This window comes from Panulirus ornatus, chromosome 16, assembly GCF_036320965.1.
Source record: "Panulirus ornatus isolate Po-2019 chromosome 16, ASM3632096v1, whole genome shotgun sequence".
In the NCBI taxonomy this organism is placed as follows: Eukaryota; Metazoa; Arthropoda; class Malacostraca; order Decapoda; family Palinuridae; genus Panulirus; species Panulirus ornatus.
Window position 1 is genome coordinate 9,400,402 of NC_092239.1, and position 25,418 is coordinate 9,425,819.

The 25,418-nt window shown below is 46.3% G+C and overlaps 1 protein-coding gene across 3 annotated transcripts in view; it reads right to left on the reverse strand.

Annotated features, from left to right (window-relative positions):
• Window positions 1-4,217: 4,217 nt before the first annotated feature.
• The window catches only part of LOC139754126 (dipeptidase 1-like), a 206,172-nt gene continuing 184,971 nt past the window's right edge, over window positions 4,218-25,418 (reverse strand). For all 3 annotated transcript variants that reach the window (XM_071671241.1, XM_071671240.1, XM_071671242.1), the window contains 3 exons: window positions 17,517-17,592; window positions 11,911-12,049; window positions 4,218-6,477 (listed from right to left, as the gene is read on the reverse strand). In XM_071671241.1, the coding sequence (XP_071527342.1) occupies window positions 6,361-6,477; window positions 11,911-12,049; window positions 17,517-17,592 (332 nt within the window). In that variant the 3' untranslated portion in view covers window positions 4,218-6,360. The remainder of the gene's footprint in view (window positions 6,478-11,910; window positions 12,050-17,516; window positions 17,593-25,418) is intronic.

Consider the following 25,418-nt stretch of genomic DNA (forward strand, 5'->3'; position numbering starts at 1 on the left):
TTGGAGTCAAGCTCTGTGTTGTAAAATGGGGGATGTGTATAGCGTGTTGTGGTAGACGCCGTGTAGGGTATTGTGAAAGGTGTCGAGTACAGTATTAGGTAAGGTGTTGTGCAGGGTGCTGTATATGGTGTCGACAAGGAAGGGTGTACGTGTAAGGGTGTGGTGTAAGGTGTCAAATAGGATGTTGACTACGAACTCTGCTTCGGTCTGGTGGTCCAATGGTCATCACAAATTATAAAGCAGATCTGTAGTGGAGACGATGTTGACTAGAGATCTCTCTCTTCCTCTTCATGGTCGTGTAACTCCTTCTCCCTTGTCTCTCTTCGAGCTCCTAATGAACCTCATTCGTCGTGTCCCCTAACGAGCTTCATTCGTCGTATTCCCTACGCTCGACTCCCTCCCTCCCTCCCTCCCCCTCGACACACCAGTTCTTCCAAGACGATGCTATCATCCTAACATTATTGCAGACGTAGTAAACATAAAGTACATGTAGGGAGGAAATGCCGACGCTCGTTGACGTATCTCCGTCTATAAAGTAAGTCTTACGAGGCACATATGAGCTCAGATCGACCAGTCTCCAGCTCTTGAGGCCGAAGCTTCGAACCGAACCTACCAAGTGCAGCGTGCTAGCTCATCCTTGCTCTCTCCCCCGATGGCCATCCCAAATGTGGAGATAAGAAAGCAGCTTAAGTTATTTCAAATAATAGATGACACAAAGATACATGTGATATCTTTATTCTAAGCCTCACTCTGTTTGAAGTGTTTATATATCTTATGTGTCCCAACTTCAACGTCTGTGGCTTTAATGATTCAAATTTCTTCATCCTCTATAGTTTTTGTTTCGAGCAGTATCTTCCATCCTTTTCCCGTGCACAACTCTTCGGCTCTTTGAATCTTGCCATAAGACATTGCCCTCATCCCAATCTCATGCTGAAATTCCTTGTTGTTGGCGATTTTGAAGGTATTCCACAAAGCCTGGCTTGGGGTGTGTGTGTGTGTGTGTGCTCGGGATGATCCCGGTGGAACAGAGGCCATTTCTCTTCCCTCCTCAGCGATCTGGAACAACGGATCACACATCTAACACTTCTTGGAACGCCATGGCTACTACGAGAAAAGTATATGGATAGAGGGATTTGTTAATCTAGTTTATCCAGCCTATAAGACCTTTATATAGGCGTTTTTTTTAAGCCATAGAACCTAAAACATGGGGCCGTTGTACCCATGTGACTATATAAACATAGTCGAAGGATTAACGTTACTCTGACCATTAGTTTAAGGTCATGTTTTGTGTTGTTGGCTGCTGACATTGTGTCCTACACTGGTGTTCGCTGACTGTCGACACAACTAAAGCCCTTCATTTCGTAGCCTCCTATAAGCTTGTACCCCATCATACATACACACAGTTGTTTGTTCCTGGTAAAAATATTGTGTTGAGTTTCTCTCCTCTAATCTAAAACGCAATCTACATCTCTGTTTATAGCTGTTAAATGATATATCGTCACTCCTTCGCAAGTAACGCTTATTTTTTTTCATGTGTCATTTTACCATTCATGTAATTCAGTAACGTTTGGAGGCAAATTATGTTCATTTCCAGGATAATGGACACTGGAATGAATCATGTATGGCACCAAAGGACATAAAGGTGTGAGGTCAGTCGGCTCACAGATGACCCAGCTGTTCATCCTCCTTTCGGGGCTGATCGATAAATGGTTACCTGGCGTAGATGGATTCCCTTGAAGAGAAAAAAAAAGAAGAAAATCCATGACGAGACTCTCTCTCTCTCTCTCTCTCTCTCTCTCTCTCTCTCTCTCTCTCTCTCTCTCTCTCTCTCTCTCTCTTGTCAACTGGAGATGATTCAGCCTCGCCAAAGGCGACTTTTCTGATATACTATTGTAGTATCTTGCACTTTACTCAGCCCTTCAGCAACGCCTGAACTGAACTCCTCGCCAGCGCCTGCGTTAAGGCCTTCACAAGCGCCTGAATTAAGCATTTAACAAGCGACAAAGTTAAGCCCATCATTAGAACCTGAGCTAAGCTGGTTCATAAGGACCTGAGCCAAGGGTCCCTCGGTAGCACCAGAGCCGAGTCCTTCACTGGTACCTGAACTGAGCCCTTCACCAACACCAGAGCTGAGCCCTTCATCAACGCCTGAGGTGAGTAAGCCCTTCACCAACACCCGAGCTAAGTGAGTCCTTCACCAACACCCAAGCTGAGTGAGTGTTACACCAACACCCGAGCTAAGTGAGTCCTTCACCAACATACGAGCTGAGTGAGTCCTTCACCAACACCCAAGCTGAGCTCTTCACCAACACCCGAGCTACGTGAGCCCTTCAATGAGTCCTACACCAACACCCGAGCTGAGTGAGTCCTACACCAACACCCGAGCTGAGTGAGTCCTTCACCAGCACCGGAGCTGAGTGAGCCCTTCACCAACACCCAAGCTGAGCCCTTCACCAACACCCGAGCTAAGTGAGTCCTTCACCAACACCCGAGCTAAGTGAGCCCTTCACCAACACCCGAGCTGAGTGAGTCCTTCACCAACACCCGAGCTGAGTGAGTCCTTCACCAACACCCGAGCTGAGTGAGTCCTTCACCAACACCCGAGCTGAGTGAGTCCTTCACAAACACCCGAGCGTCGAGAATTCCAAAAGCGACCACTTTCACCCCGAGTTGCCACCGGTAACAGAGCAACACACACAATTCACCGACCATCTAACATTTATCGCAGCACTTGGGGAAACTTTCGTACACTTCGAATAAAAAAAGATCATTTAACTTCTCTCGTATTATTATCTCTGGCACGGACTAGTTTTTTCCATCCTCTCCGCTAATCAAATATCCATTTAAGCACAGTTTATCAACGGCTGGTAGGAACTGAGTGAAAAAAAACTTTGAAATGATGAGATATTTTCATCGAACGCTTATTAGACAAACACTCGTGTAGAGTGTGTGACTTCAGTCACACAAGAGAGGAACCTATTGCATCGGGAGAAAGATGGGAGGAACCATAATTCCCCCCTTCTCTTCCCCCCTAGAAATTACGAATTAGTAGAATTAACAGACACATAATAAAAGGATGACGAATCTTGTGCAATTAAGATGAGAGAAAAACATCATCTGCTCTGACTATAAAAGTCAACAGACTGTATCTAAAGCATCAAATGCTTTGGGGATATTTCGCGAGGTTGAAGTTTAATCAGTTTGTTGGATTTGAAACTGGAAAGTTTCATGGTCTGACTTCTGCTTCATGTGGTGGTCTTTTAATCTTTTCCTTTTGGAGAATAGGAGAGGATATATTGCTGGAGGTTCTTTGTTGCAATGCTACTCGTGGAAAAGTTTGGGTTCATGAAGTCTGCAGTGAGGGAGGTGGTGTGTATGAGGTATCCTCGGTGTGTGCCGGGATGATGTGGACAGACGCGTTCTTTGAGGTGAACTGCGGGGAAGGGAATGAGGGAGCTGAGGGTCGTTACATCTGCAGGGACAAAGTGATCACAAGCTCGTTGTCTGTTTCGTGGTTAAAGACCAGACAACGAGTGTTGTAGTGGAAAGACGATATCCTTACCTCCAACCAAACAGAGCTGCCTCGTAGCTATGTTAAAGGCTTACAGTTTTTTTTTTCTCTTTGAAAAATAAGAAACCTGCATGTCTTTCTACTCCTGCCACACCAACCCAGGAGTTTCTATCCCCTTTCCATTTTAACAAACAGCCTCGTTAGGACCCAGTGGTCTGTTTCTGTTAGATGTGATTTGAAGTCTCCGTTACTGTAACTACTTCAAATGCAAAATGAAATTCTATTACTAATAGCACTATCAATGGACCTACAAAATCCATCACTTCTACTATTGCCTCCCTTACTTTTAAACTACTACTGCTACAAGAACATCTACTTTTGATGCTATTGTTATTACTTATGAAGCTGCTGTTTGAACCACCGTTTTTGCCACTGTCAGTACTAGTGGCTCTGTCACCACCCAATTGCTGCTACTAACAGTGGAGCTATTTATTCGTACGCTACCATTAAAGCTTTTTTTTTTAATCATCTTTTTCAAGTGATCAGTGCCACTCATGGGGGTTGCAAGCCACTAAGACCATTCTTCTTCTTCTTGTGTCGTTCCTTCGGGTTCCTGAAGTAGAGGTTTGACGATGTGTCATTCTTCGTCCTGCCATAAAGTCTCGGCAGCGTTGGTGGTGAGGGGTCCTGGCTACAGATACTCAGATGGGTTTTTGTTTATCTTTTATTGTCATTATGTACAGGTGTTTGAAGACGTATGTTTAGTGGGTACGTCTTGTTACTGGCCTTTACAGAACAGACAGAAGGGAACATGGCTTGAAACTACACCAGAAAAAGTTCTCGGTTCCCTTGACATGTAAATATGAGGTGGGGGAAAAGGGGGGTAATATAATCATAATAACACAACCGAATTGAAAATAGCTTCGAGTGTCATGACCCCAGGCACCGAAACAGATCAGTAGAGAGAAACGCACTTGTCGACACACTTGCCACACACAGCCAGTCACTCGCGGGTAGAAAACGTCTAACACGGGTCTAGTTCACAGTTCCCCTTCGTCGTCTATATGGGTTTCCTAAAGTCTCTGACGGTGGCCACGGCGCGCCGGAGCCACCATCAGCTTGCCGCCGGTGTGTCCGTGCACCACTCCTGTTCTGTGCACCGCCTCGCTAGACAGGCGCGAGTGAGTGACTCATTCGTTCACCATTCAGAGGGAGTTGCTCGCTCATCCTTATCTCACCGAGAGCAGGCAATAACCACCCCATTTGGAAGTGACTGATTAACACAGACATAAAAAAAAAAATGAGATATAACTGAAAGACTGATTCTCAGGACACTTATTGGCTAAGGAAGGTTATTGGTTATCTGTACATCACAAACTGGAACGCAGCTCGGGAGGATCAACGAGCAAGGTTAACGAGAGCAATTCGGTGATTAAAAGTCATTTGCTTGTGTTTAACCTCATGATTCTCATCGTCATGTGGTATGAGAATACAGCAGTATCTATTGTGGCTGCAGGAGACCTTTAATTGGGAGGAGAAGGGTCAGCTAGTAGGGCAGCAGAGGTCAGCTGAGGCCAGATATAGGTTTATGTAAGTATAGGTCGAAGGAAATTTCCGCAAGCCTCCTGCCTCGTTGTTGCGTCGGGGATGAGGTCAGCACACTCTAACCTGAGATGCCAAGCAACGAGAGAGATCCGGCAGAGTTAGCCATTTCCATGCCTGGATCACCAGGAAGCAGGAGAGGTTGATTAGCCAGGGTCAGAGATCATCACATGAAGGATCAGGTGGAGCTATGTGTTTTCTCCGGGCCAGGGCGTCGAAGAGGATGAGGAAACATGCTGCTGCCTCGGTCGTCATGTCGCAGGGGGAAGTCAAGGGTGGGTCTTCCACCATCCTGTATGGATCGTCACTTCCCAGAAAAACCTCTTACCCTCTGCCTGACTCACCATATCATATAGGAGAGGTTAAGTGGGTGTCAGTTGACTTCTTGCTTCAACCATGATGTTGCAGGAGAGTTCAGACAGGGTCGTCCAACTTCCTACTTATACATCATCAGCAGGAGTGGCCAAGTGAGGCTGTCTGGCTTCCTGTTTGGGTTGTCATATGAGATCAAGTGAGGATTTTTGGCTTTCTTCCTAGGTGATTACGGCACATGAGAGGTCGGTGGGAGGTCACAGGGCCAGTGGCCGTGTCCTTAAAGAAGTTGTATGATGGCCTGGTCGCCATCCCGGGTCATCACTCTGCTTGGGACACCATGTCGCAATTGAGACCAGTCAAAGTAAAGTGGCCTCCTGTTTTGGGTCACCGCGACATAGGAGGTCAGGTAGAGCCAGCCCGTCACAGGGAAACTCGACCGTATGAATGAGCGCCCCAGAGGTCAGGTGGGGTTAAGCGAACCTATACAAGGGTCACTACCACCCTGGGATAATCAGGCGGGAACCTAACTCATCTTCTGGCCTGGTTGTCACCTGGATCACCATTTACCAGGAGAGATACAGCGTCAGAAGGCCAGCTGCCCGAAATTGAACCATGACGCAGCGCTGATCTAGGCTTCCATGATGAACCCCGCTCCTCCTGTGGCCCAGTCCGACAGGTCCAAAGGGCCAAAGGGAACGAGTAAGACCTGAGAGGGAAGGGTGGGAGTCCTGTATTAGCATGTAGAGGGGGGAGGGGGGTTGGGGGGAGCTAGGGCTTACGTGAGAGACTGGTTTAGGTTTTGGACTCCCTGGATCAGATCGTGAGCTGGACAAGGATCAAGGTATAAGATGGGGCTTGGATGAGGACATCGGTGAGCGTATGAGCGGGGACACGGGCGGGGCCGTGGTCGTGAGTGAAGTGGCAGTGGGAGGTCAGGTGCGGAGGTCGTCGAGGCTGGCGAACTTGTACCGACAGGGCCAGCGGGTGTCGATGTCATGGATGGGGATGATCTCCTCGGACGGCTTTTCAGACGCCAGCTCCTCGCGCACCTGTGGACACAATGGGACTTTAGAGGGAGGGATGTGCTGCAGATGGGGGTAGCATTATGACCTGCTGGAAGGGGTGTAAAGAAGACGCTTGGAGGAGTAGTAGGTCTTGCATGAGCAGAAGGAGGGTAAGAAGTTTATCAAAGAACGAGCAGATGAGAGAAAAGGAGATGCTTCAAGAAGGTAGCGCAGTGTGCAGGACCGGATGAAAGGGATTCCACGGGATTTTATTAAAGGTGGTGCACAGTGCATGAGGGGCAGAGAGAAGGACAAGGAGGCACTGCAAGCGGCCGGGGAAGTGTAGCGTGCATGTACATCACGAGGGAGCAAGGGTTCATCACTGCATGAGAGATGGCGCGGTGTGTATGGCCAGTGAGAGGGAGTAGGAGCAGTGAAGGAAACGCTGGAGGAGTGGCAGGGTGGCGTGCATTTTCAGCAGAGGGGAGTAACGTGGTGCTGTCAGGGGGACGGAGGGAGGAGAGGGTAATGCTACGTGTATGATCAGCAGGTGAGGGTAGGATGATGGCTCTGCTGGAAGAGGCAGAGAGGCCTGTATGACCACTAGACAGGAATTACGGATCACCGAGCTCCAGCAGACGGGGTTAATGGGTCGACGCTGAGGAGAGCAGCACCAGAGGGGAGGTAAGGGAACATTGCTGGCATGGTGGTAACTCAATGTGCATGTGAAGTAGGCAATGACGGGGTGCAAGGGCGATACTGCTACGTACATGACGAGCAGAGGGAGTGCATGAGAACTGTTGTGCATGACCTAGGAACCCGGTGCATGGCCAGGAGGAAGAGGTAATGATTGCTGAGACATATGACTGCTGAGGTGCTGCTTCTACGGAGGTGTTCAGGTAGGGGCGAAAAGCAGCATGCTTGACGAGCGAAAGGGCGTGGAATAAAGAGCCATGCTGGGGGGTAAGGGAGCGAGCGCTGCTAGAAGAGGGGCATGGGATGAATATCAAGCAGAAAGACGGAGGGGTGGAGGAGGTAAGAGGAGCCGTTATTCTGGTGGCGGGGAAACTCCCCCTGCATGACTAGTATGAGGCGGATGAATAGGTAAATCATGCTTGTGACTCAGGACATGTAATGAGTTGGGGGGGTGCGGGGCGTCATGTTACTGGAGGGCGGGGGAGTTTCATCTCCCCAGCCGAGGGTATTAGCTCTAGACGATGTATTCTACTGGACGGGGGGAGGAAAAAAATCTGTATAAATGATCAAGGGAAGGAAGGGAAAAAGGGTTTAGAGAAGGGCTTACTTGAAGGGGGGGGGGGAAGAAATATCTAAAAAAAATGATTTATGTTGGAACTCGCTCTGACATGGGCATTAAATTTGTGGGAGGAATCTCTCTCTCTCTCTCTCTCTCTCTCTCTCTCTCTCTCTCTCTCTCTCTCTCTCTCTCTCTCTCTCTCTCTCTCTCTCTCTCTCTCTCTCCTTTGCGAATAGAAGTTAACGAACGTAAAAGTAATGGGATTCATGCAGCAACTTACGCCAGTTTGTAGCAGTTCATTAGGTGCTTTCGCGTGCAGAACAAACATTACTTTGACATCATTAGTAACTCTATACCTTCCGTGGTATTGCACCGTGTGTCTCGCGGAGGCGACCCCTCACCACTACCACCACTACCACCACCACCGCCACCACAGGCCGCGTTGTACCTCACAATAACAAGCTGACGGTCTGATGTAGAACTCCTTCATGGCGTAAACCTAAATAGCCACTACACCACTGCTCGTAGTCTCCCTCACCACCTCTGGTAAATCCCTTCACTAGATCTCGTAGTCTTCCTCAGCACGCCTTTGGCCTCCCTCACCATGCCTTGTAGATCCCTTCACTAGACCACATAGTCTCCCTCACCTACCCTTGTAGATTCCTTCACTAGACCTCGTGGTCTTTCTTAGCACGCCTTTCGCCTCCCTCACCATGCCTTGTAGCTCCCTTCACTAGACCACATAGTTTCCCTCACCTACCCTTGTAGATTCCTTCACTAGACCTCGTGGTCTTTCTTAGCACGCCTTTGGCCTCAATCACCATGCCTTGTAGATCCCTTCACTAGACCACATAGTCTCCCTCACCTACCCTTGTAGATCCCTCCACTAGACCTCCTAGTCTCCCTCACCACTAGACCTTGTAGTCTCTTTCACCACACCTTTGCCCTCCCTCACCACACGCTTTTATAGTTTCCTATCTGAGGCATCGTATCCTCCTCCCTCGCCATACCTAATAATCTCCCTCACCGTTTCTTATAATCTCCCTCACCACACCGTGCGTCAGAGACACCGAGGCTTCCAACACAGTAAACCCGACTCAGCAGCGACTTTGCCAACTCAACAGCCTGTGAACAACTCATGGCATCAGGACGGGTCGGGACGAGAGGCAGGAAGGGAGACATAATCATCTTACGATTCATTTTTTCCCTCCCGAACTGGGAATCGTATGTGTGTCGCCCCTAAAACCATTTCAGCTTGAGTGATTCCTAAAACACTCGTAAAAAAAAGGAAAAAAGTTCTCTTGATTACGACAGGTATGGAACATGCTTATACCTCTCATATGTAACTCTTCCACCACACACACACACACACACACACACACACACACATCCAACATGCATACAAGATCCTATTTTCACGTAAGTGATGATTTTCTACTTACATTTAAGTGTCCTTCCGTATTACATTTAGAGGATTATCTTGCAATTTCCTTGACTTCTGCCCTCCTTCGCATAATGTGACTCTCTGCACATAACAGAGCTTCCATGACGCAATATGTGATCCCTCGTTGCGTACATTATAAGTGATCGCTCCACCCCCTAGCCACACCCCTCTAATTCACATTATGTAAACATCTAAACATCATACAAACCTCTCCTCAAAATCTATGTGATCCTACTTACGCATCATGTGAACCACATTTTATATGATACATGTGACCCCTGTTTCACATAATGTGACTCGGTCTTCACATCATGTGACCCATTCCTTTCATTATATGACCGTTTGCCCTCACTCTGAGATCCTCTTCCGTCACATTGTGATCTTCTACCCTCACATTGTGATATTCTCCCCTTCCATTGTGGTCCTTTTCCCTCACATTGTGATCTCCTACCCTCATATTGTGATATTCTCCCCTCCCATTGTGATCCTCTCCAATCACGTTGTGATCTTTTCCCCTCACATTGTGATCTTCTCCCCTCACTGTGATCTTCTCCCCTAACATTGTTATCACTCCCCTCCCATTGTGATCCTCTCCAATCGCGTTGTGATCTTTTCCCCTCACAATTTGATCTCCCCTCGCATTGTGATCTTCTCCCCCTCACATTGTGATCTTCTTCCCCTCACATTGTGATCCTCTCCCATCACAGTGTGATCTTCTTCCCCTCACATTGTGATCCTCTCCCATCACATTGTGATCTTCTCCCATCACATTGTGATCCTCTCCCCTCACATTCCTACGGCCCCTCCCTTATATCACGTTACCCTCACCTTGCACATTATGAGATCTTTCCCTCACAGCATGTGTGACCCTCCAGTGAACTTTCACTTTTAATGGGACGGTTCTCCCCCCATATAACCTAGTAATACTTTTTATACTATCATAAAAGTCATTCCGTTGGCACCTACACACACACACACACACACACACACACACACACACACACACACACACACACACACACACACACACACACACGAGGAACAAAGACGTTTTGAATATTGTAGACGGTCGGGAAAAATTCCGAAACTCTTCCATAAACTTATCAGGAGTAAATTGTCGTTCACAAAGCAGCTGGTCTGACCAAGGGATTCACATGGAAGAGAAGGAGGATGTAAAGATGTGTGAAGAACTGGAGAACAAAGTTCATAAGTGTCATCATAGTGGAAGGCACTATAGCCTCGACACCAATGTGATGGAACGTGAGGAGGTGTTAGAGATGTCAAGAAAAGACTTCAGAACAGGATAATAAAGGCTGATGGTCCTGACGACATTGCACCATATGTGCTGAAGACACACGCAGATACACTGTACAAACCTCTTGGAATGCTGTTCAAGACTTTGGTGGAGAAACCTAAGTCCCAAGGGGGGTAGAAAAAGGCAAAACATCATACCTGTCTATAGGAAAGGAGATCAAGAAGAAGCGTTGAATTAGAGACTAGTTTCTCTGACTAGTTTCTCTGTGGTCTACAGGATATTGGAAAAAGAATCAGAACGCAAATGGAAGATTTTGTGAAGAGGAGAATTTACCTAAGTGATTACAGGGAGAGGAGGTCATGTGTAAGGAGCCACTTAGATCTTTATGAGAGTGAGTTCTGTTAGACAAAAGAGAGGGCTGGCTGGATTGCTTATATCTGGACTGCTTGAAAGCATTTGACACTGTTCAGTATCTAAAAGCTGGATTCCTAGTCATGAATAGGAGGGACACTCTCTCGACTGAAAAAAAAAGATCTTGATGGAAGGAAGCCAAGGAGGAACTTTCACGAAATGATTGAAGATGGAGTGCGGTGCGTAGTATTCTGACACCATTATTCTTCTTGATCTCTGTGGACGACTTTCCAGAAGGTTCTATTTAAGAGAAGAAATGTGTTCAGTGAAAGAAAAAGAAGGAGTATTGGAGCTACGAGGGGAGGAAGGTGGCCTCAAGTGAAATCAATAACGTAAGAGGATAAGAAGGATCATAGCAACACTTTTGTTGGAAAAGATGTAAAGAAGTAATTTTATTGTATCAGAATAGCGGATGAACGGAATAGCTAAGGCTGTGAAACTGTGAGTGATGAGATGTGTGATACAGGTCAAGAAAATAGGATCAATGGTTATACAACTCCCTCCACATAATGTATCCAATAGGTACTTACACATAGAACATTACCTACACACGTTATATTGTCCAACGGTACGGGCTCTGGCTTAATGACATTTACCGGTAATGGCCTTTGAATACAACAATATACATTTACGAGCCCCTGTTGTGCAGTGGTTAGCGTAATGAACCACCAGACTATTGGGTCTGGGTTCGAAGCCTTGACGTAGTAACTGGTTCACAGCCAGTTAAACCTCCCCGTAACACACAATTAGTAATTATAAAGAATAGTCACACACAAACACACCACACGCAAACACACACACACACACACACACACACACACACACACACACACACACACACGCATACACAACACACACAGTGAGTTAGAGGACATCAAATGCGAATGGCATACAGAGTTTAGAAGGTTAAATGATAGTGGAGAAAGTTCATGAGATGGGGCCGCCTCCCCCTCGAGTGTAAGACTCTTTCCCTTTATAGGACGAGGAGAGACTTACAAACAGGTGATAACAAACATAAACACACGCATTCATATCTAGCAGAGTGGCACTACCCGCCCGGTCCTTCTGTGAGGTGTGGCCTTGTTGTATGAAAGCAGCATCACTTCTACCCACCTGCTCGACCCTCCTAAAGACCCGTAGGAGGTTTAGGCCAGCCAGCTTCTTGAGGTCTTGCAGGGACCAGGAGGGATCCTTCAGCAGCTCAGCGAACAGCTCAGGATACCGGGACACATCCTCCAGGCCAGTAGGAGTCCTGCATAAAGGATTTATCTTCAGTATAAGTCTTTCTTAAGCGGTGAGAGCTGGATGATGTCTCGCATCGTCCAGGGATAACAAGATAAACCACCGTTTTCTGTTCAAACTTGAACAAAAACAAAAACAAAAGTTCTCGTTTTTTACCAACAAAAATATTATGGTTCTTTCAAGCGTAAACAAAAACTACAATTAACTTCCATAAGCATAAACAAAAACATTGCACCATTATTTTCTTATTTGTTTCTTAATCGTAGACAAACACAAGTATCATTTTCTCTTGTTTGACATAAACAATAAATGTATTTTTTCATTAGTCCTCCCTTGACTCCCGGGAGGCGAGTTTCTTATTCAGATCCAGCGCGAAACTTATTTCCCAAGACTACGCGTGTATGATTTAAGTCTAACTTCTCCAGCGTACGTTCTGTACGCCCCGAGAAATGTTGATCATCACGGCCATCCCCACCTCACAACTTGTGGAGAGGGCGTTGAAGGAGGCTATTACTCTCGGCGCAAGTGGGAGGAACTGCCTGAAGAAACAGGCACACAGTTTGCTGCCTCGATGAGAGGGATGACTTTCGGGTGCCGAGCGTTTTTTTTTCTTTTTTCTTTTCGTGCAGACTTACACGGTAATGATGCTCTCTCTCTCTCTCTCTCTCTCTCTCTCTCTCTCTCTCTCTCTCTCTCTCTCTCTCTCTCTCTCTCTCAACTTATGTATGCACGCCTGAGTGTGTGTGTGTTTTTCTCTCTCTCTCTTTCTTCACTGGATCTGTGCACATTCGTATATACACACACACCCACGACTTTTAAGTGCTTGATACGCCTGGCCCCTTTGGACAACTGACGCATCGGACCTAGAGAGAGAGAGAGAGAGAGAGAGAGAGAGAGAGAGAGAGAGAGAGAGCTGCAGCCCTTTACGATGGCTTCCCTCCATGCTCTTCTCCTCCCCTCCCACACATACACACACACACACATACTAAGAGGTGAGCCATCTCCGCTCACGCACCCACAGCGCGGCAGACCCCTGACCACCTTGCTGTTTGCTCTTCCCAGCCAAACCTCCTCCTCTTTCCTTACCACCTGACGAGAATTTACAACACTTTACAACTGGTGTCTATCTGGGTTAGGCTGGGTAACATATCGGCCATAAAACAGCGATTTCCCTGTGCGCTGCACAGCAGTTATGGTTCGTCTTCGTCAAGCAATGAAACGAAGCCAGCCAGCGTCACCTACAATACAGCTCCTTCTCAGTTTTAACAGCACAACGAGGGACCATGATTATAAACACCTATGGTTATATACGGGTACGAACACCGTGCCGTACACGGCGGCTGGCGGAAGGTCTATGTCTCTGAAAGCGGCCTTATAACCTCCTCCTCCCTCTCTGGTTCTTAAGACTAAGGGGATTGTTCCTGTTAGCCCTACTGTTAGTCCGCTGCTCCTCGAGACTTATTGCTCGAAGTTCAGTAGCCAGGAGCAACAAGACAGTGTTGCCTCTGACGGTTCTCTCCCCACATCTCTGCCTTGGTTGGCGCGGTGGGTAATTTATATAATGAGAAATTTGTTTACGGTTGTTGGAGATAAATCATTCATGGTTGGCTGAGACCACTTTTTTTTTAGTAAATGATTATCTTTTTTCTGTGTCTTTTGTCTTTTCATCGTTTCATCAAGTTAGTATTGATCCAGTGGGTAGGGATGACAGGTTAGAGTGCATCAGATGGAGAGTATCCCTTCATTTACTTTACATAAGTTGAAATGAAATAGTGTAGTAAAAGTGCGGCCGTGTGTGTGTGGGTGTGTGTGTGTGTGTGTGTGTGCGGCCGTGTGTGTGTGGGTGTGTGTAGTGTGGAAGGAGGTCATGGCTCTCGGGATGACGAGACCCACGAGGACTCAGGCCAGCAGCGGGGGGGGGGGGGGGGTCCTCGTGGTGTTTACATTACTAGAAAGAATGTTCCCCCATGGAACCAGTGAACCATGCTGGCACCCGGTCTACAGGTTCCTTAATGAAGAAGAATGAGTCTCTCCATTCTCAAAGCTCGCTTTTTTTCCTGTGTGTGTGTGTGTGTGTGTGTGTGTGTGGTGTTTATAATGGCATTAATACAGAAAGTCTTGATGCTGCAGTACCAGTAGTTTTTACTCAACACTGGGGTCGTGTGTTAGGGTAGCGAAATTGTCTTACAGGCTTGGGCAAGTGATCATAGCTCTTGGAGTAACATGGATGAATGATATATGTTTCTTGACGTGTTTTTCCGCACAACCAGACCAGTTCAGAGCGAGGGGAAATAAAGATTAGTCTCGACAACATGCGGTCAACGTCGATTCTCCTAGCGACATCATCTGGCATTTTTCCCATCTTGAACTTAACAGTCCAGCTCACCGAGGTACACACCTCTCCCTCCGCCCGCATCTATCTTTGGTACCTTCAGCCGACCGTGTAGCTACATCATACCTTATCATCTTCGTCAGTCTCTCCTCTCCCTTATGCTCAGCTTGATCTAAACCTTCATTAATGATTCTTAGTACATATAACCTTTTTAAATGACAACGGTGACAGCACACACATGCACCGTCTTTCGTAGTGCATTAACGTAAAGCTTCATTCTATAGCTAAGCTTGTTCGTCATCATGATATCTCTGCTTCCATCCCTTATGAATGATGAGGTTTTACACAACCATGCATCATATCTGGGACAAGAGTTCCTTCGTGTACTCGTTCATACTCGCTCAACTTGAAGCCTCTTATTCACCAACGCTCTCCAGCACCTCCTTACCTCACGGTACCCGTCTCATAGACTGGGCTTGAACATAGCCATGATTACCGGGCGTGGGTTTTTGACTGCCTCGCAACCTCAAGTGATCCTACGACGGTAAAGATACTGTTGTAGTGAGGCTGTATATTCATATCAAACAGAAGAACCATTTTCTCGCATACTATCAATATCCCTCTCGACCTTATATGATTCAAAGATTTTACCATCCTGGTAATCCCATCTCCCCCCACCTCTCATCTAGTTCCTCTGTGACTACCTAGATGTGTGGCAGCTTAACCTTTCGTACCACTGTGGCTCAGCCGTTCCCTTCCCTTCCGGAGTCTCTCTCTCTCTCTCTCTCTCTCTCTCTCTCTCTCTCTCTCTCTCTCTCTCTCTCTCTCTCTCTCTCTCTCTCTCTCTCTCTCTCTCTCTCTCATTACGTCTCGTATTACACCATGCATGTAAACGTTAAATATAACATGACCCTGATGCTCTCTTACGTTCATTTCAAGCTACTTTACGCCATCACTTGCCCACACACCAAAGCACCGCCTTATGAAAACACTGTGAATAACATTCGGTGGGATTCCAGTCCCACTGAGTAAAGTGAAAATTCCCCACTGTCAGTGTCTATTTACTAAATCACATGCTTTTAAAGCAGAACGTAGTTTCATTACCTCATGAACTTTCCTCGTAACCAGACCCAGTGCAAGACACTGGTCTACGTAAACTCTTGAAGTCACAAATTCTCATTTTCTCCTCGTTTACATCTCCCTCTCTGTCTTCCCCTCCCCTTTGCTCGCTCGATTTTCGACACATATGTATCCTATTCGCCAACCTGCTCTGCTCTCATCTTTTCCAAAAGTCCCAATCATTTTATCACACCTCTACCGCCTCTCTCACTCTTACCCCAAGCCACTACCACGCCTCTCTTACATTACTATTCCGTATTTACATTTATGACCTGAGGACTCGCATCCATTAAAACAGTGTCAGGAGAATTGTACCTTCCAACAAGTCCCATCTTTGCTCTCAAGACACTGATATCTAATTCCATACACTCCTAAGTGCTCCGAGGATATTAGCTCCCTCTCCCACTTAAGCCTCTGTGGTTTCTAAAGCCCACTCACAGGCGTCCTAAGCACTCGCACTTCCTCAAGGTCCTTCCTATTCAGTCTTTCATACGTATTCAAACACAGCTGCAGTGAATACCTTCCACACCTCTTCTACTCTCTCTCTTATGCTCTCTCATCTTATGCTATTCTTATATATATATATGTATATATATATATATATATATATATATATATATATATATATATATATTTTTTTTTTTTTTTTTTTTTTTTTATACTTTGTCGCTGTCTCCCGCGTTTGCGAGGTAGCGCAAGGAAACAGACGAAAGAAATGGCCCAACCCCCCCCCCCCCATACACATGTACATACACACGTCCACACACGCAAATATACATACCTACACAGCTTTCCATGGTTTACCCCAGACGCTTCACATGCCTTGATTCAATCCACTGACAGCACGTCAACCCCTGTATACCACATGACTCCAATTCACTCTATTCCTTGCCCTCCTTTCACCCTCCTGCATGTTCAGGCCCCGATCACACAAAATCTTTTTCACTCCATCTTTCCACCTCCAATTTGGTCTCCCTCTTCTCCTCGTTCCCTCCACCTCCGACACATATATCCTCTTGGTCAATCTCTCCTCACTCATTCTCTCCATGTGCCCAAACCATTTCAAAACACCCTCTTCTGCTCTCTCAGCCACGCTCTTTTTATTTCCACACATCTCTCTTACCCTTACGTTACTTACTCGATCAAACCACCTCACACCACACATTGTCCTCAAACATCTCATTTCCAGCACATCCATCCTCCTGCGCACATCTCTATCCATAGCCCACGCCTCGCAACCATACAACATTGTTGGAACCACTATTCCCTCAAACATACCCATTTTCGCTTTCCGAGATAATGTTCTCGACTTCCACACATTTTTCAAGGCTCCCAAAATTTTCGCCCCCTCCCCCACCCTATGATCCACTTCCGCTTCCATGGTTCCATCCGCTGACAGATCCACTCCCAGATATCTAAAACACTTCACTTCCTCCAGTTTTTCTCCATTCAAACTCACCTCCCAATTGACTTGACCCTCACCCCTACTGTACCTAATAACCTTGCTCTTATTCACATTTACTCTCAACTTTCTTCTTCCACACACTTTACCAAACTCAGTCACCAGCTTCTGCAGTTTCTCACATGAATCAGCCACCAGCGCTGTATCATCAGCGAACAACAACTGACTCACTTCCCAAGCTCTCTCATCCCCAACAGACTTCATACTTGCCCCTCTTTCCAGGACTCTTGCATTTACCTCCCTTACAACCCCATCCATAAACAAATTAAACAACCATGGAGACATCACACACCCCTGCCGCAAACCTACATTCACTGAGAACCAATCACTTTCCTCTCTTCCTACACGTACACATGCCTTACATCCTCGATAAAAACTTTTCACTGCTTCTAACAACTTGCCTCCCACACCATATATTCTTAATACCTTCCACAGAGCATCTCTATCAACTCTATCATATGCCTTCTCCAGATCCATAAATGCTACATACAAATCCATTTGCTTTTCTAAGTATTTCTCACATACATTCTTCACATGATGTGTGTGTGTGTGTTTGTGACTGACCTGTTGACTCCATCGTAACCGGCGCCGATACCCACGTAGTCCACACCTGCCATGGTCCGTACGTGGTTGATGTGTTCTGGGGAAGAAGATCATCATCATCATCATCTTGCTATGGTGAGGAGCAACGTACAAAGAGACAGATAGTTACGCCGGTATGAGGATGGGTTAGGAGAGAAAGGTCATAGTCATACCATTGTATGACAACCATTGACCTAAGGTCCCGTACTTACCTTGGTTATTATAACCTTGTTGTTGGTAGCGTGTGTGTCCACGCTCGTAAAGGAGGGAGATATGGTGTTATTCCTACGTTTCCTCAATATGTCGTTCCAATAAATCATGAATGTTTGTGGTCCTCCTGCGTGGTTTCATCTTAGGTCTGACAGAGTCGTACGTACCTTGTAGCAGTAGAGAGAAACCTTTTCAACTAGAGAGACTTTCATTCGATTCTTCGAGATTGAAAGGTTCTTGGATGGAGTTACTTCTACAAAAGTTTGTGCCTTAACACGGTCTCTTCGCTGTATACCAGACGGCGGGAGGAAGAGAAGAAATTTGCTTCTCCTTGCGAAAGTTTGTATCTTAGCTAAACGGGCAGCTTTTCTGAGATTCATAGCAAAGTCTGAGTGGCAGAGAACCTTACCTTTATAGTTTTCCAGCGAACAGATTAATTAGACAGACAGACAGGCAGTATGTCTGCCTTATGTACGACAGTGTAGTGTCTTCATACACTACCACATCAATCCTTAACAAAATGTAGTGCTTAAGTAGAGGGTATGATGCCAGTCAGTGTTTCATGTGCTTTTAAGAATAATAGTAAACAACTGATCCATTGTTTTAAGGATATATACACGTAAGGTAAAGGTACACGTATCTGTGTTTATCTGGCTTTGTAGCACTGCGCTAGATGGCTTCCAAATAAATGTAGTACAAGGGAATCCCTCCGTCCTTACACCATGGTTAAGACTACGATCAGTTATTGTAATTTCCCCCTGTCTTATTCTTGTCTTTAAACCAGCGTATCTGAAATTTCTCGTTTGTTCTCCCCTTACTTGAAGGCAACAGACCTAGTGATCAAAGGCAACAGACCTCGTGATCAAAGGCAACAGACCTAGTGATTAAAGGCAGCAGACATCGTGATCAAAGGCAACAGACCTCGTGATCAAAGGCAACAGACCTAGTGATTAAAGGCAGCAGACATCTTGATCAAAGACAACAGACCTCGTGATCAAAGGCAACAGACCTAGTGATCAAAGGCAACAGACCTCGTGATCAAAGGCAACAGACCTCGTGATCAAAGGCAACAGACCTAGTGATTAAAGGCAGCAGACCTCGTGATCAAAGACAACAGACCTCGTGATCAAAGGCAACAGACCTCGTGGTCTTTCGATAATTCTATTTGCCTTAAGGTGACAGACTTTTCAAACTTCTGTGTTTCTTTTTCCCTGAGGCCTCAGCCTCTTTATTCTTCACGAAAGTTATCTGGTGTAGGTACAAATCTCTCTCCCGGCGAGAATGAGAAAGAGGAACGCTTCGAAGACCCAGGCGGTGAAGGAGGTCAGTAACCATCGCGTGGAAAGGACAGGTGTTAGTTACCCCAGGTTGGTCAACCAGCCTAGGTGATAATGAGTTGGGGGTGGAGTTGGCTTTGTGAGGTTCTCGTACATACGTGTCAGGTGTCCAGCTGTTGCTTCATAATGATGATGTGTCTTCATTGGGATAACAGCTGCCCCTCACCTGTTTGATTAATTAAAACTGTTGAGCGAGTGATCAGATCCTGATCTTGAAAAAAAAAAAAAAAGTTACTGTTAACTGACATATTCTTTCGCTGATAGAAAGTTTCAAGTTTTACATAAGTTAAGGAAAAAAGAGAAAAAGCCAATGAGAGTGACCTGGAAAACACTGAATATTGAAAGTCAAGAGGAAAAAAAAGTCTCCAAAAGGAAAAGTTTGATGATATTGTCAGGAACTTGGAGTTTAGTCTCTCATGACTTGAACCGTTGCAAGGACCCGCCAGACCCCACGTCGAGCAAGTGTTTCCACTTCTGGCTGGAAACGGGCGGCGCCTTCACTTGAAGATCCTCTCCTCCTCCCGCTGCCTAGCAGATTACTTTGATTAAATTAAAGGTACGTTCACTACACGACTTCCCAAATGGACCGCCTTCCTCCACTTTCATTTAATCGATTCTCGTCGCTGGAGGCCATCACGCCTTGCTGCTTCCTCTCCTTTTATCTTTACGTTTGTTGTAGTACTTTATGTGTACTGCAGGCACTAGAAAATGTATCCAGTCCAGACCCTAAGTTTGTGGTTCGTCTGTACGCCTGTTTTACTGTGGTTGGATCACTTGGTTCCCATGTGTTGTCTCTGCTATCAAGGTTCAGCATTTGTATCAAGAGTTTGTCTTCAAGGAGGGAGTCTCGTCTTCTTCGGCAAGGAAAGGAAGGTTGGGAGGGGAAGGGAAGGTGTAAGACAGAAGGGTTCAGGTCCTCCCTGTCTACCACTTCTCAGAGACCAGGTGTTGGAGGTTAAATATTTCAGGGACTCTACGTCGCAGTCACTCCAGGGAGACAGACAGGTTAGTGGAGATGGAGATTTTAGGTTTTCTCCACCACAGGCATTCAAGGGGCGGGAGAGAGAGAGAGAGAGATAGATAGAGAGAGAGAGAGAGAGAGAGAGAGAGAGAGAGAGAGAGAGAGAGAGAGAGAGAGAGAGAGAGAGAGAGAGGAGAGAGAGAGAGAGAGCCAGGTGATGGAGATCGGCGGTTCAAATCATCCTCACCAGCAGCACTCGAGGGAGGAGGCTTGCTGACTTCCCCCACTCTGGTGAAGTGGGCTCTGGCTGTGAAAAAGAAAAAATCCTGCTCGCTGGTATTCCCCATCCCCCATCGTGCCCTTCACAGAGCTTACATGATACACTAAATATCAGGAGATCGATGTTAGGTGGATGTTTATGTGTTATATGTTTCTTTAGAGATCCACCATAGACATGAGAAGTAGCTGTATGATCCCTCCTTTCAATTACCAAGTTGTATAGCATGAGTGTGCCACACATTTAATCTTAGGTATTTCAACGAACGATTTAGATATATGTACTAAAGGAATATTTGTGAGAATGTGTATGAATATTGAGAGATACGGATACATAAATACTCAGACATGGACTGAAATACACGTAGACAATTAGTTATGAAATACACATACGCACAAACACACAAGAACACTCACTAACGTACAAACACTCGCTAAAAGCAAACACACACACACAACACACACACACACACACACACACACACACACACACACACACACACACACATATAGTGCATGTGAGCGGGCACTTTCATAGAACACATAATACGTATTCTAAACAGATATTTAAGCTTATACTTCGTTGATTTCGTCCGTAGAAATGGATGCAGAACTCGTAGGCCAGCGTATTTACGCTCGAATGAGGCAACTTACATTTTCTGTAATTGGACTGTCAAAGTATAAGATCATTTACCGATAAGAGTAGCTAAACGCAGCACTGTAGAAAGCTGAAAGTTGACAAATACTTCGTTTCGGGTCTACGACTGACATCATTTGCGCTCCTGTGGTTGCATGCAACATTTACAGTCATTGTTCCTTCAGTCTCCTGTCTTGCCACACTAAAATTCAGACATGTGACCCTTTTCCATGGTCACACACAGCTGCGAGAGGATCTAGAGGTCTATTAATGTTTGTATTCCTACGTCACAACTGGTTGAAAATGTGTGTGTGTGTGTGTGTGTGTGTAATCCACTCTCTCATGTTGGTTATTACCCTCTATGAGCTTCTTGAACACATTTTCCTTTGCCAAGTGGCATTCCTTTACGTCCACATTGAACCATTTTTTTTGGCTTAGATCCGGAAAATGACCTTCTGATCATCCTTCGCACAAACGGGATCCTCTCCTGCTCTACGTGTCTTGATGAAAAATCCTCCCAATCCGCATATCGTTTTCATTGATGATGCCAGTTCATCCCCACGAGAGCAATACAGAGATCATTGTAACTTGAGAGCCTATAATTTTCTTTTTTTTTTCTTACCAACGAACAAAAAAAGAAAAGAAAAAAAAATATGCTGTACTGGAAGTTACCTTAAATATTATTTATCTGTGTTTGTTTGTGCCTGACTTTTCTCAGAGAGCCAGTCACGAATCCACGTCCAAACTGTATCCTATCGAAATTCTGGAGCTCGACGGCAGGACTCCCTTAAGTACGAAGTTTGAAGACCCTCTCGCGTATAATGGCGTGACCTATAACCTCCCTGACCTTTATGGGGCCAGGTCAGATCATCATACCCAAGGGTCATGTCATCGTCTCTGAAAAGGTTTCTGAAGGACCACATCGCCGTGCTTGGGCAAAGAATCCAACTGTCACCCCACCGGGCATGAAACTCAACCGCTCTGTATATCACACTAATGTGAAATGAAGCTCCCGCCGGCCAGCAACGCCTGGAAGGGAGGAATAGAGAAGAGTGGGAGGGAGGGGAAGGAGAGAGAGAGAGAGAGAGAGAGAGAGAGAGAGAGAGAGAGAGAGAGAGAGAGAGAGAGAGAGAGAGTTATAAAACGAGGTTTCTCCAATTCTGCACATTTTTCTTTTTCCTTCTTGCTCCAAGTCTGTAATCGGATATGAGCGCTTTTACTCTCAGAATATTATTTTTTCTTCTCATTCGTATCCTTTCTTTTATAGCTCATGGCTTCTGCATTTGCAAACCAAAGATATCATTCAGTTCCAATTTTCCGATCGTACGCCTAGAATCTAACTTCATCCCACAGCAAGATGGGAGCTGGTATACTCGTTGTCAGATAGAAAAACGAGATGTCTGTTAGGTCGTTTACAGGGATCGACTTCACCACACCAGAGTAATGGGAGACAGACAGTATTCCCGCCTCTCGTTTGGCCACGCGTCCAATATGGCTTGACATCTGCGGTCGCGCGGGAGATTAAAATTGTATGTGACTCAGTGTGGTGAAGTTTTCATTGCCGTTGATTTCGTGTCGCTCCATCCTGAGCAGAGAGAGGGTCGACTGGGGCGTCCAGTTGTTTGAGGTTCTCACCGAGGACATCACCAGCTCCACCTTAACTGTTGGTTTGTCCTCATCACCATCACATTTATGTTGTCTGTGTTCACCGCATCACCAAGCCACACTTCCACTGGTGATGCGCCCTCACGACCGCCACTAACCACACCACCCCTGTGAGTGTGACCAGCCCCACCCCCACCACAGCACATCTCAACCAGCGGTGTATGTTCCCCGGCGACCATCACCAGGGAGACCTCCATTTCACCATCATTAGCTGCCACTCCTTTCCAGGTAGTGTGTTCTCACCATCACCAGCGGCCGCATCTTCCCTGGTATTGTGTCGTCACCATCGCCAGTAGCCATACCTCCCCGAACAGTGCGTCACTACCATCACAAGCAGCCACACCTCCTTTGGTTGCGTGCCCTCACCAGCAGCCACACCTTCCCTGGTCGTGTATCCTCACCATCATATCCTTCTCCGACAGTGCACTCTCACCACTCGTCAAAACCAGCATTAATCACGCCTCTCACGCTTAATCTGTCTTCATCAGCACCGCCAGTCATACCTCCCTTGCTAATGCGGCGTGACCATCAGCCAAACCAACTTCTCCCCCTCTCTTCCCCGAGTTTTGGAAGTGTGTCCTGTGAGCCATTACCCACAGCTCTCTCTCCTTGCTGGCATAGTCTCACAGCACACTACTCCCACCGACACCACCCCCCCCAACACTCCGCGCGTGGCGAGGACTGCATCTGTGTGTAGAGTATTTGCCGTCCTGAGCTGAGTATTGCTCGCTAGACTGACCACAGGGTTCTCCCAAGAGCTCCGCGTCCACTTTACAAGGACCAGGGCGGCGGTGGTGCTGTACAAACTGACTCGCACACAGTGAAATGTTTGTTTCATTCTCTCGAAGGTTGAAAACTTTTATCACCCACATCGTATAGGGTAAGTCGGCATCATTTACGGCTCGCGCGGTTGTGCACGGGAAATGTAAAACGTGATATGAATATTCTCTTCCTTCCCTCTGTAAATCTCAATCCTGCAGCATTATTGCATGCTATCGCAGGCGAGTCGTTTCCGTTTTGTGTTGCTGCGAGGCATGACAGGACCTCATGTTGCCTTCCTGTGCAAATGGCATTGCACTCAGAGCTCTGAATTCGCGTCTATGATTCCTCTCGCGGGTAAGCACGTACATCAAGCGAGGAACTTGAGGACTATATTCCTCCTATCTTATCATGATATTGTGGGTCAACTTTATCATCGCTCAACTCTCCCTCAGACTGTTATACTCCGTGTTTGTCTATTACAGCTAATTATGAACGACAGGGCAACAAAATTATTGAAAAAAGAAATAGGTTTTTTTTCTTTATTTTTATGGCGTTTCTAATTTCGGAACCTCGGCTTTTTCGAAGATACTAAACGTGTTCATTATTTGGCCTGAGTGTTATGTGCCTCGGGGCGCAAGAGACGCCCTGATGGGTTGAGTGTTGGCCAGGCTGGCCTCATCCACAGCGTCTTCACCACCATCATGATGACATATATATGGGAGAAAAAAAGATAGCTTCATACATACATATGAACGTTCATCTTGCAACATTAGTATTACATGATGAAAATATAAACACAGTGCGATAAAAATGTGTGATAATAGCTGCAGAGATTCACACACACACACACACACACACACACACACACACACACACACACACACACACATATATATATATATATATATATATATATATATATATATATATATATATATATATATATATATATATATATATATAAGAAAGCGAGGTAAGGAACACTGTGAGGATTCCTCTAGTGTTGACCCGGGCGAAAAATTCCATCCTTGTTAACCAGACAGAGACGCGGGCTGGAGGGAGTGAAACCGGGTACAGTACAGCGTCGTCTTGCGAGCGACAGAATGCAAATTTTATAAACCTGTCCGACCTCACCGCCACATCTACGACACTGTGCGACCCACGGTCATCACTCCTGTCCTCCTGCACCTGCTCGACTCTCTCACCTATCACCTGCCTTTGTTGTCTCACACCACCACCTGCCACACACCCCCATACTCTCCCACTCTCCTCTCCCACCTCACCATTGTTGTCCCACGCCACCTTCTCCTAGACAACCCCACTCTCTCTCTCTCTCTCTCTCTCTCTCTCTCTCTCTCTCTCTCTCTCTCTCTCTCTCTCTCTCTCTCTCTCTCTCCCCCGCTTACCCCGACATCTCCCCTTCCACACGCCCTTGCACCCTCTCCTCTCACCTCACCTCTGTTGCCCAACTACTTATTCTCCTCGTCCAGACATTCTCTTCTTCTCCCTTCAACCGCACAGGTTACTCAGACGCCACCACCGTACTAACCCACCATTCCTTCAGTCTCTCAATCGCCTCCTCTTGAGCGTATCTTTCTCGAACAGCTTTATTGATCACCCGAATGACTTTCGTAACTCAATATCCCATAAAGAGAGTCATTAGAAAAAAAAGAATGGATAGCATTGCCAGCACCCTGCACTACCTCACTCTCGCTCTCCACTTTCTCATATTTGCACAGGCAGTGGCTGTCCTCCCACCAATTTTCTCCGCGGCCATGGAGTCATCTATTTTCCATTCATCACTTCCTTTCGCGAGCCAACGGCCTGATGTTCCCCTCGGCGCGCTCTCCTCCATAAACCATCCTTCACACACACACACACACACACACACACACACCAACTCACCTGTTCTCCCCTCCGTTATTCTCACACGATGTTGACTTCGTCTCTTCTGTTCATCGAAAGTTCACCTGACTTTCAGGTTCATCTCGATTTTATGGACAGGTCCTCAGAAGGCCTTCTCGTCCTGACCTTCC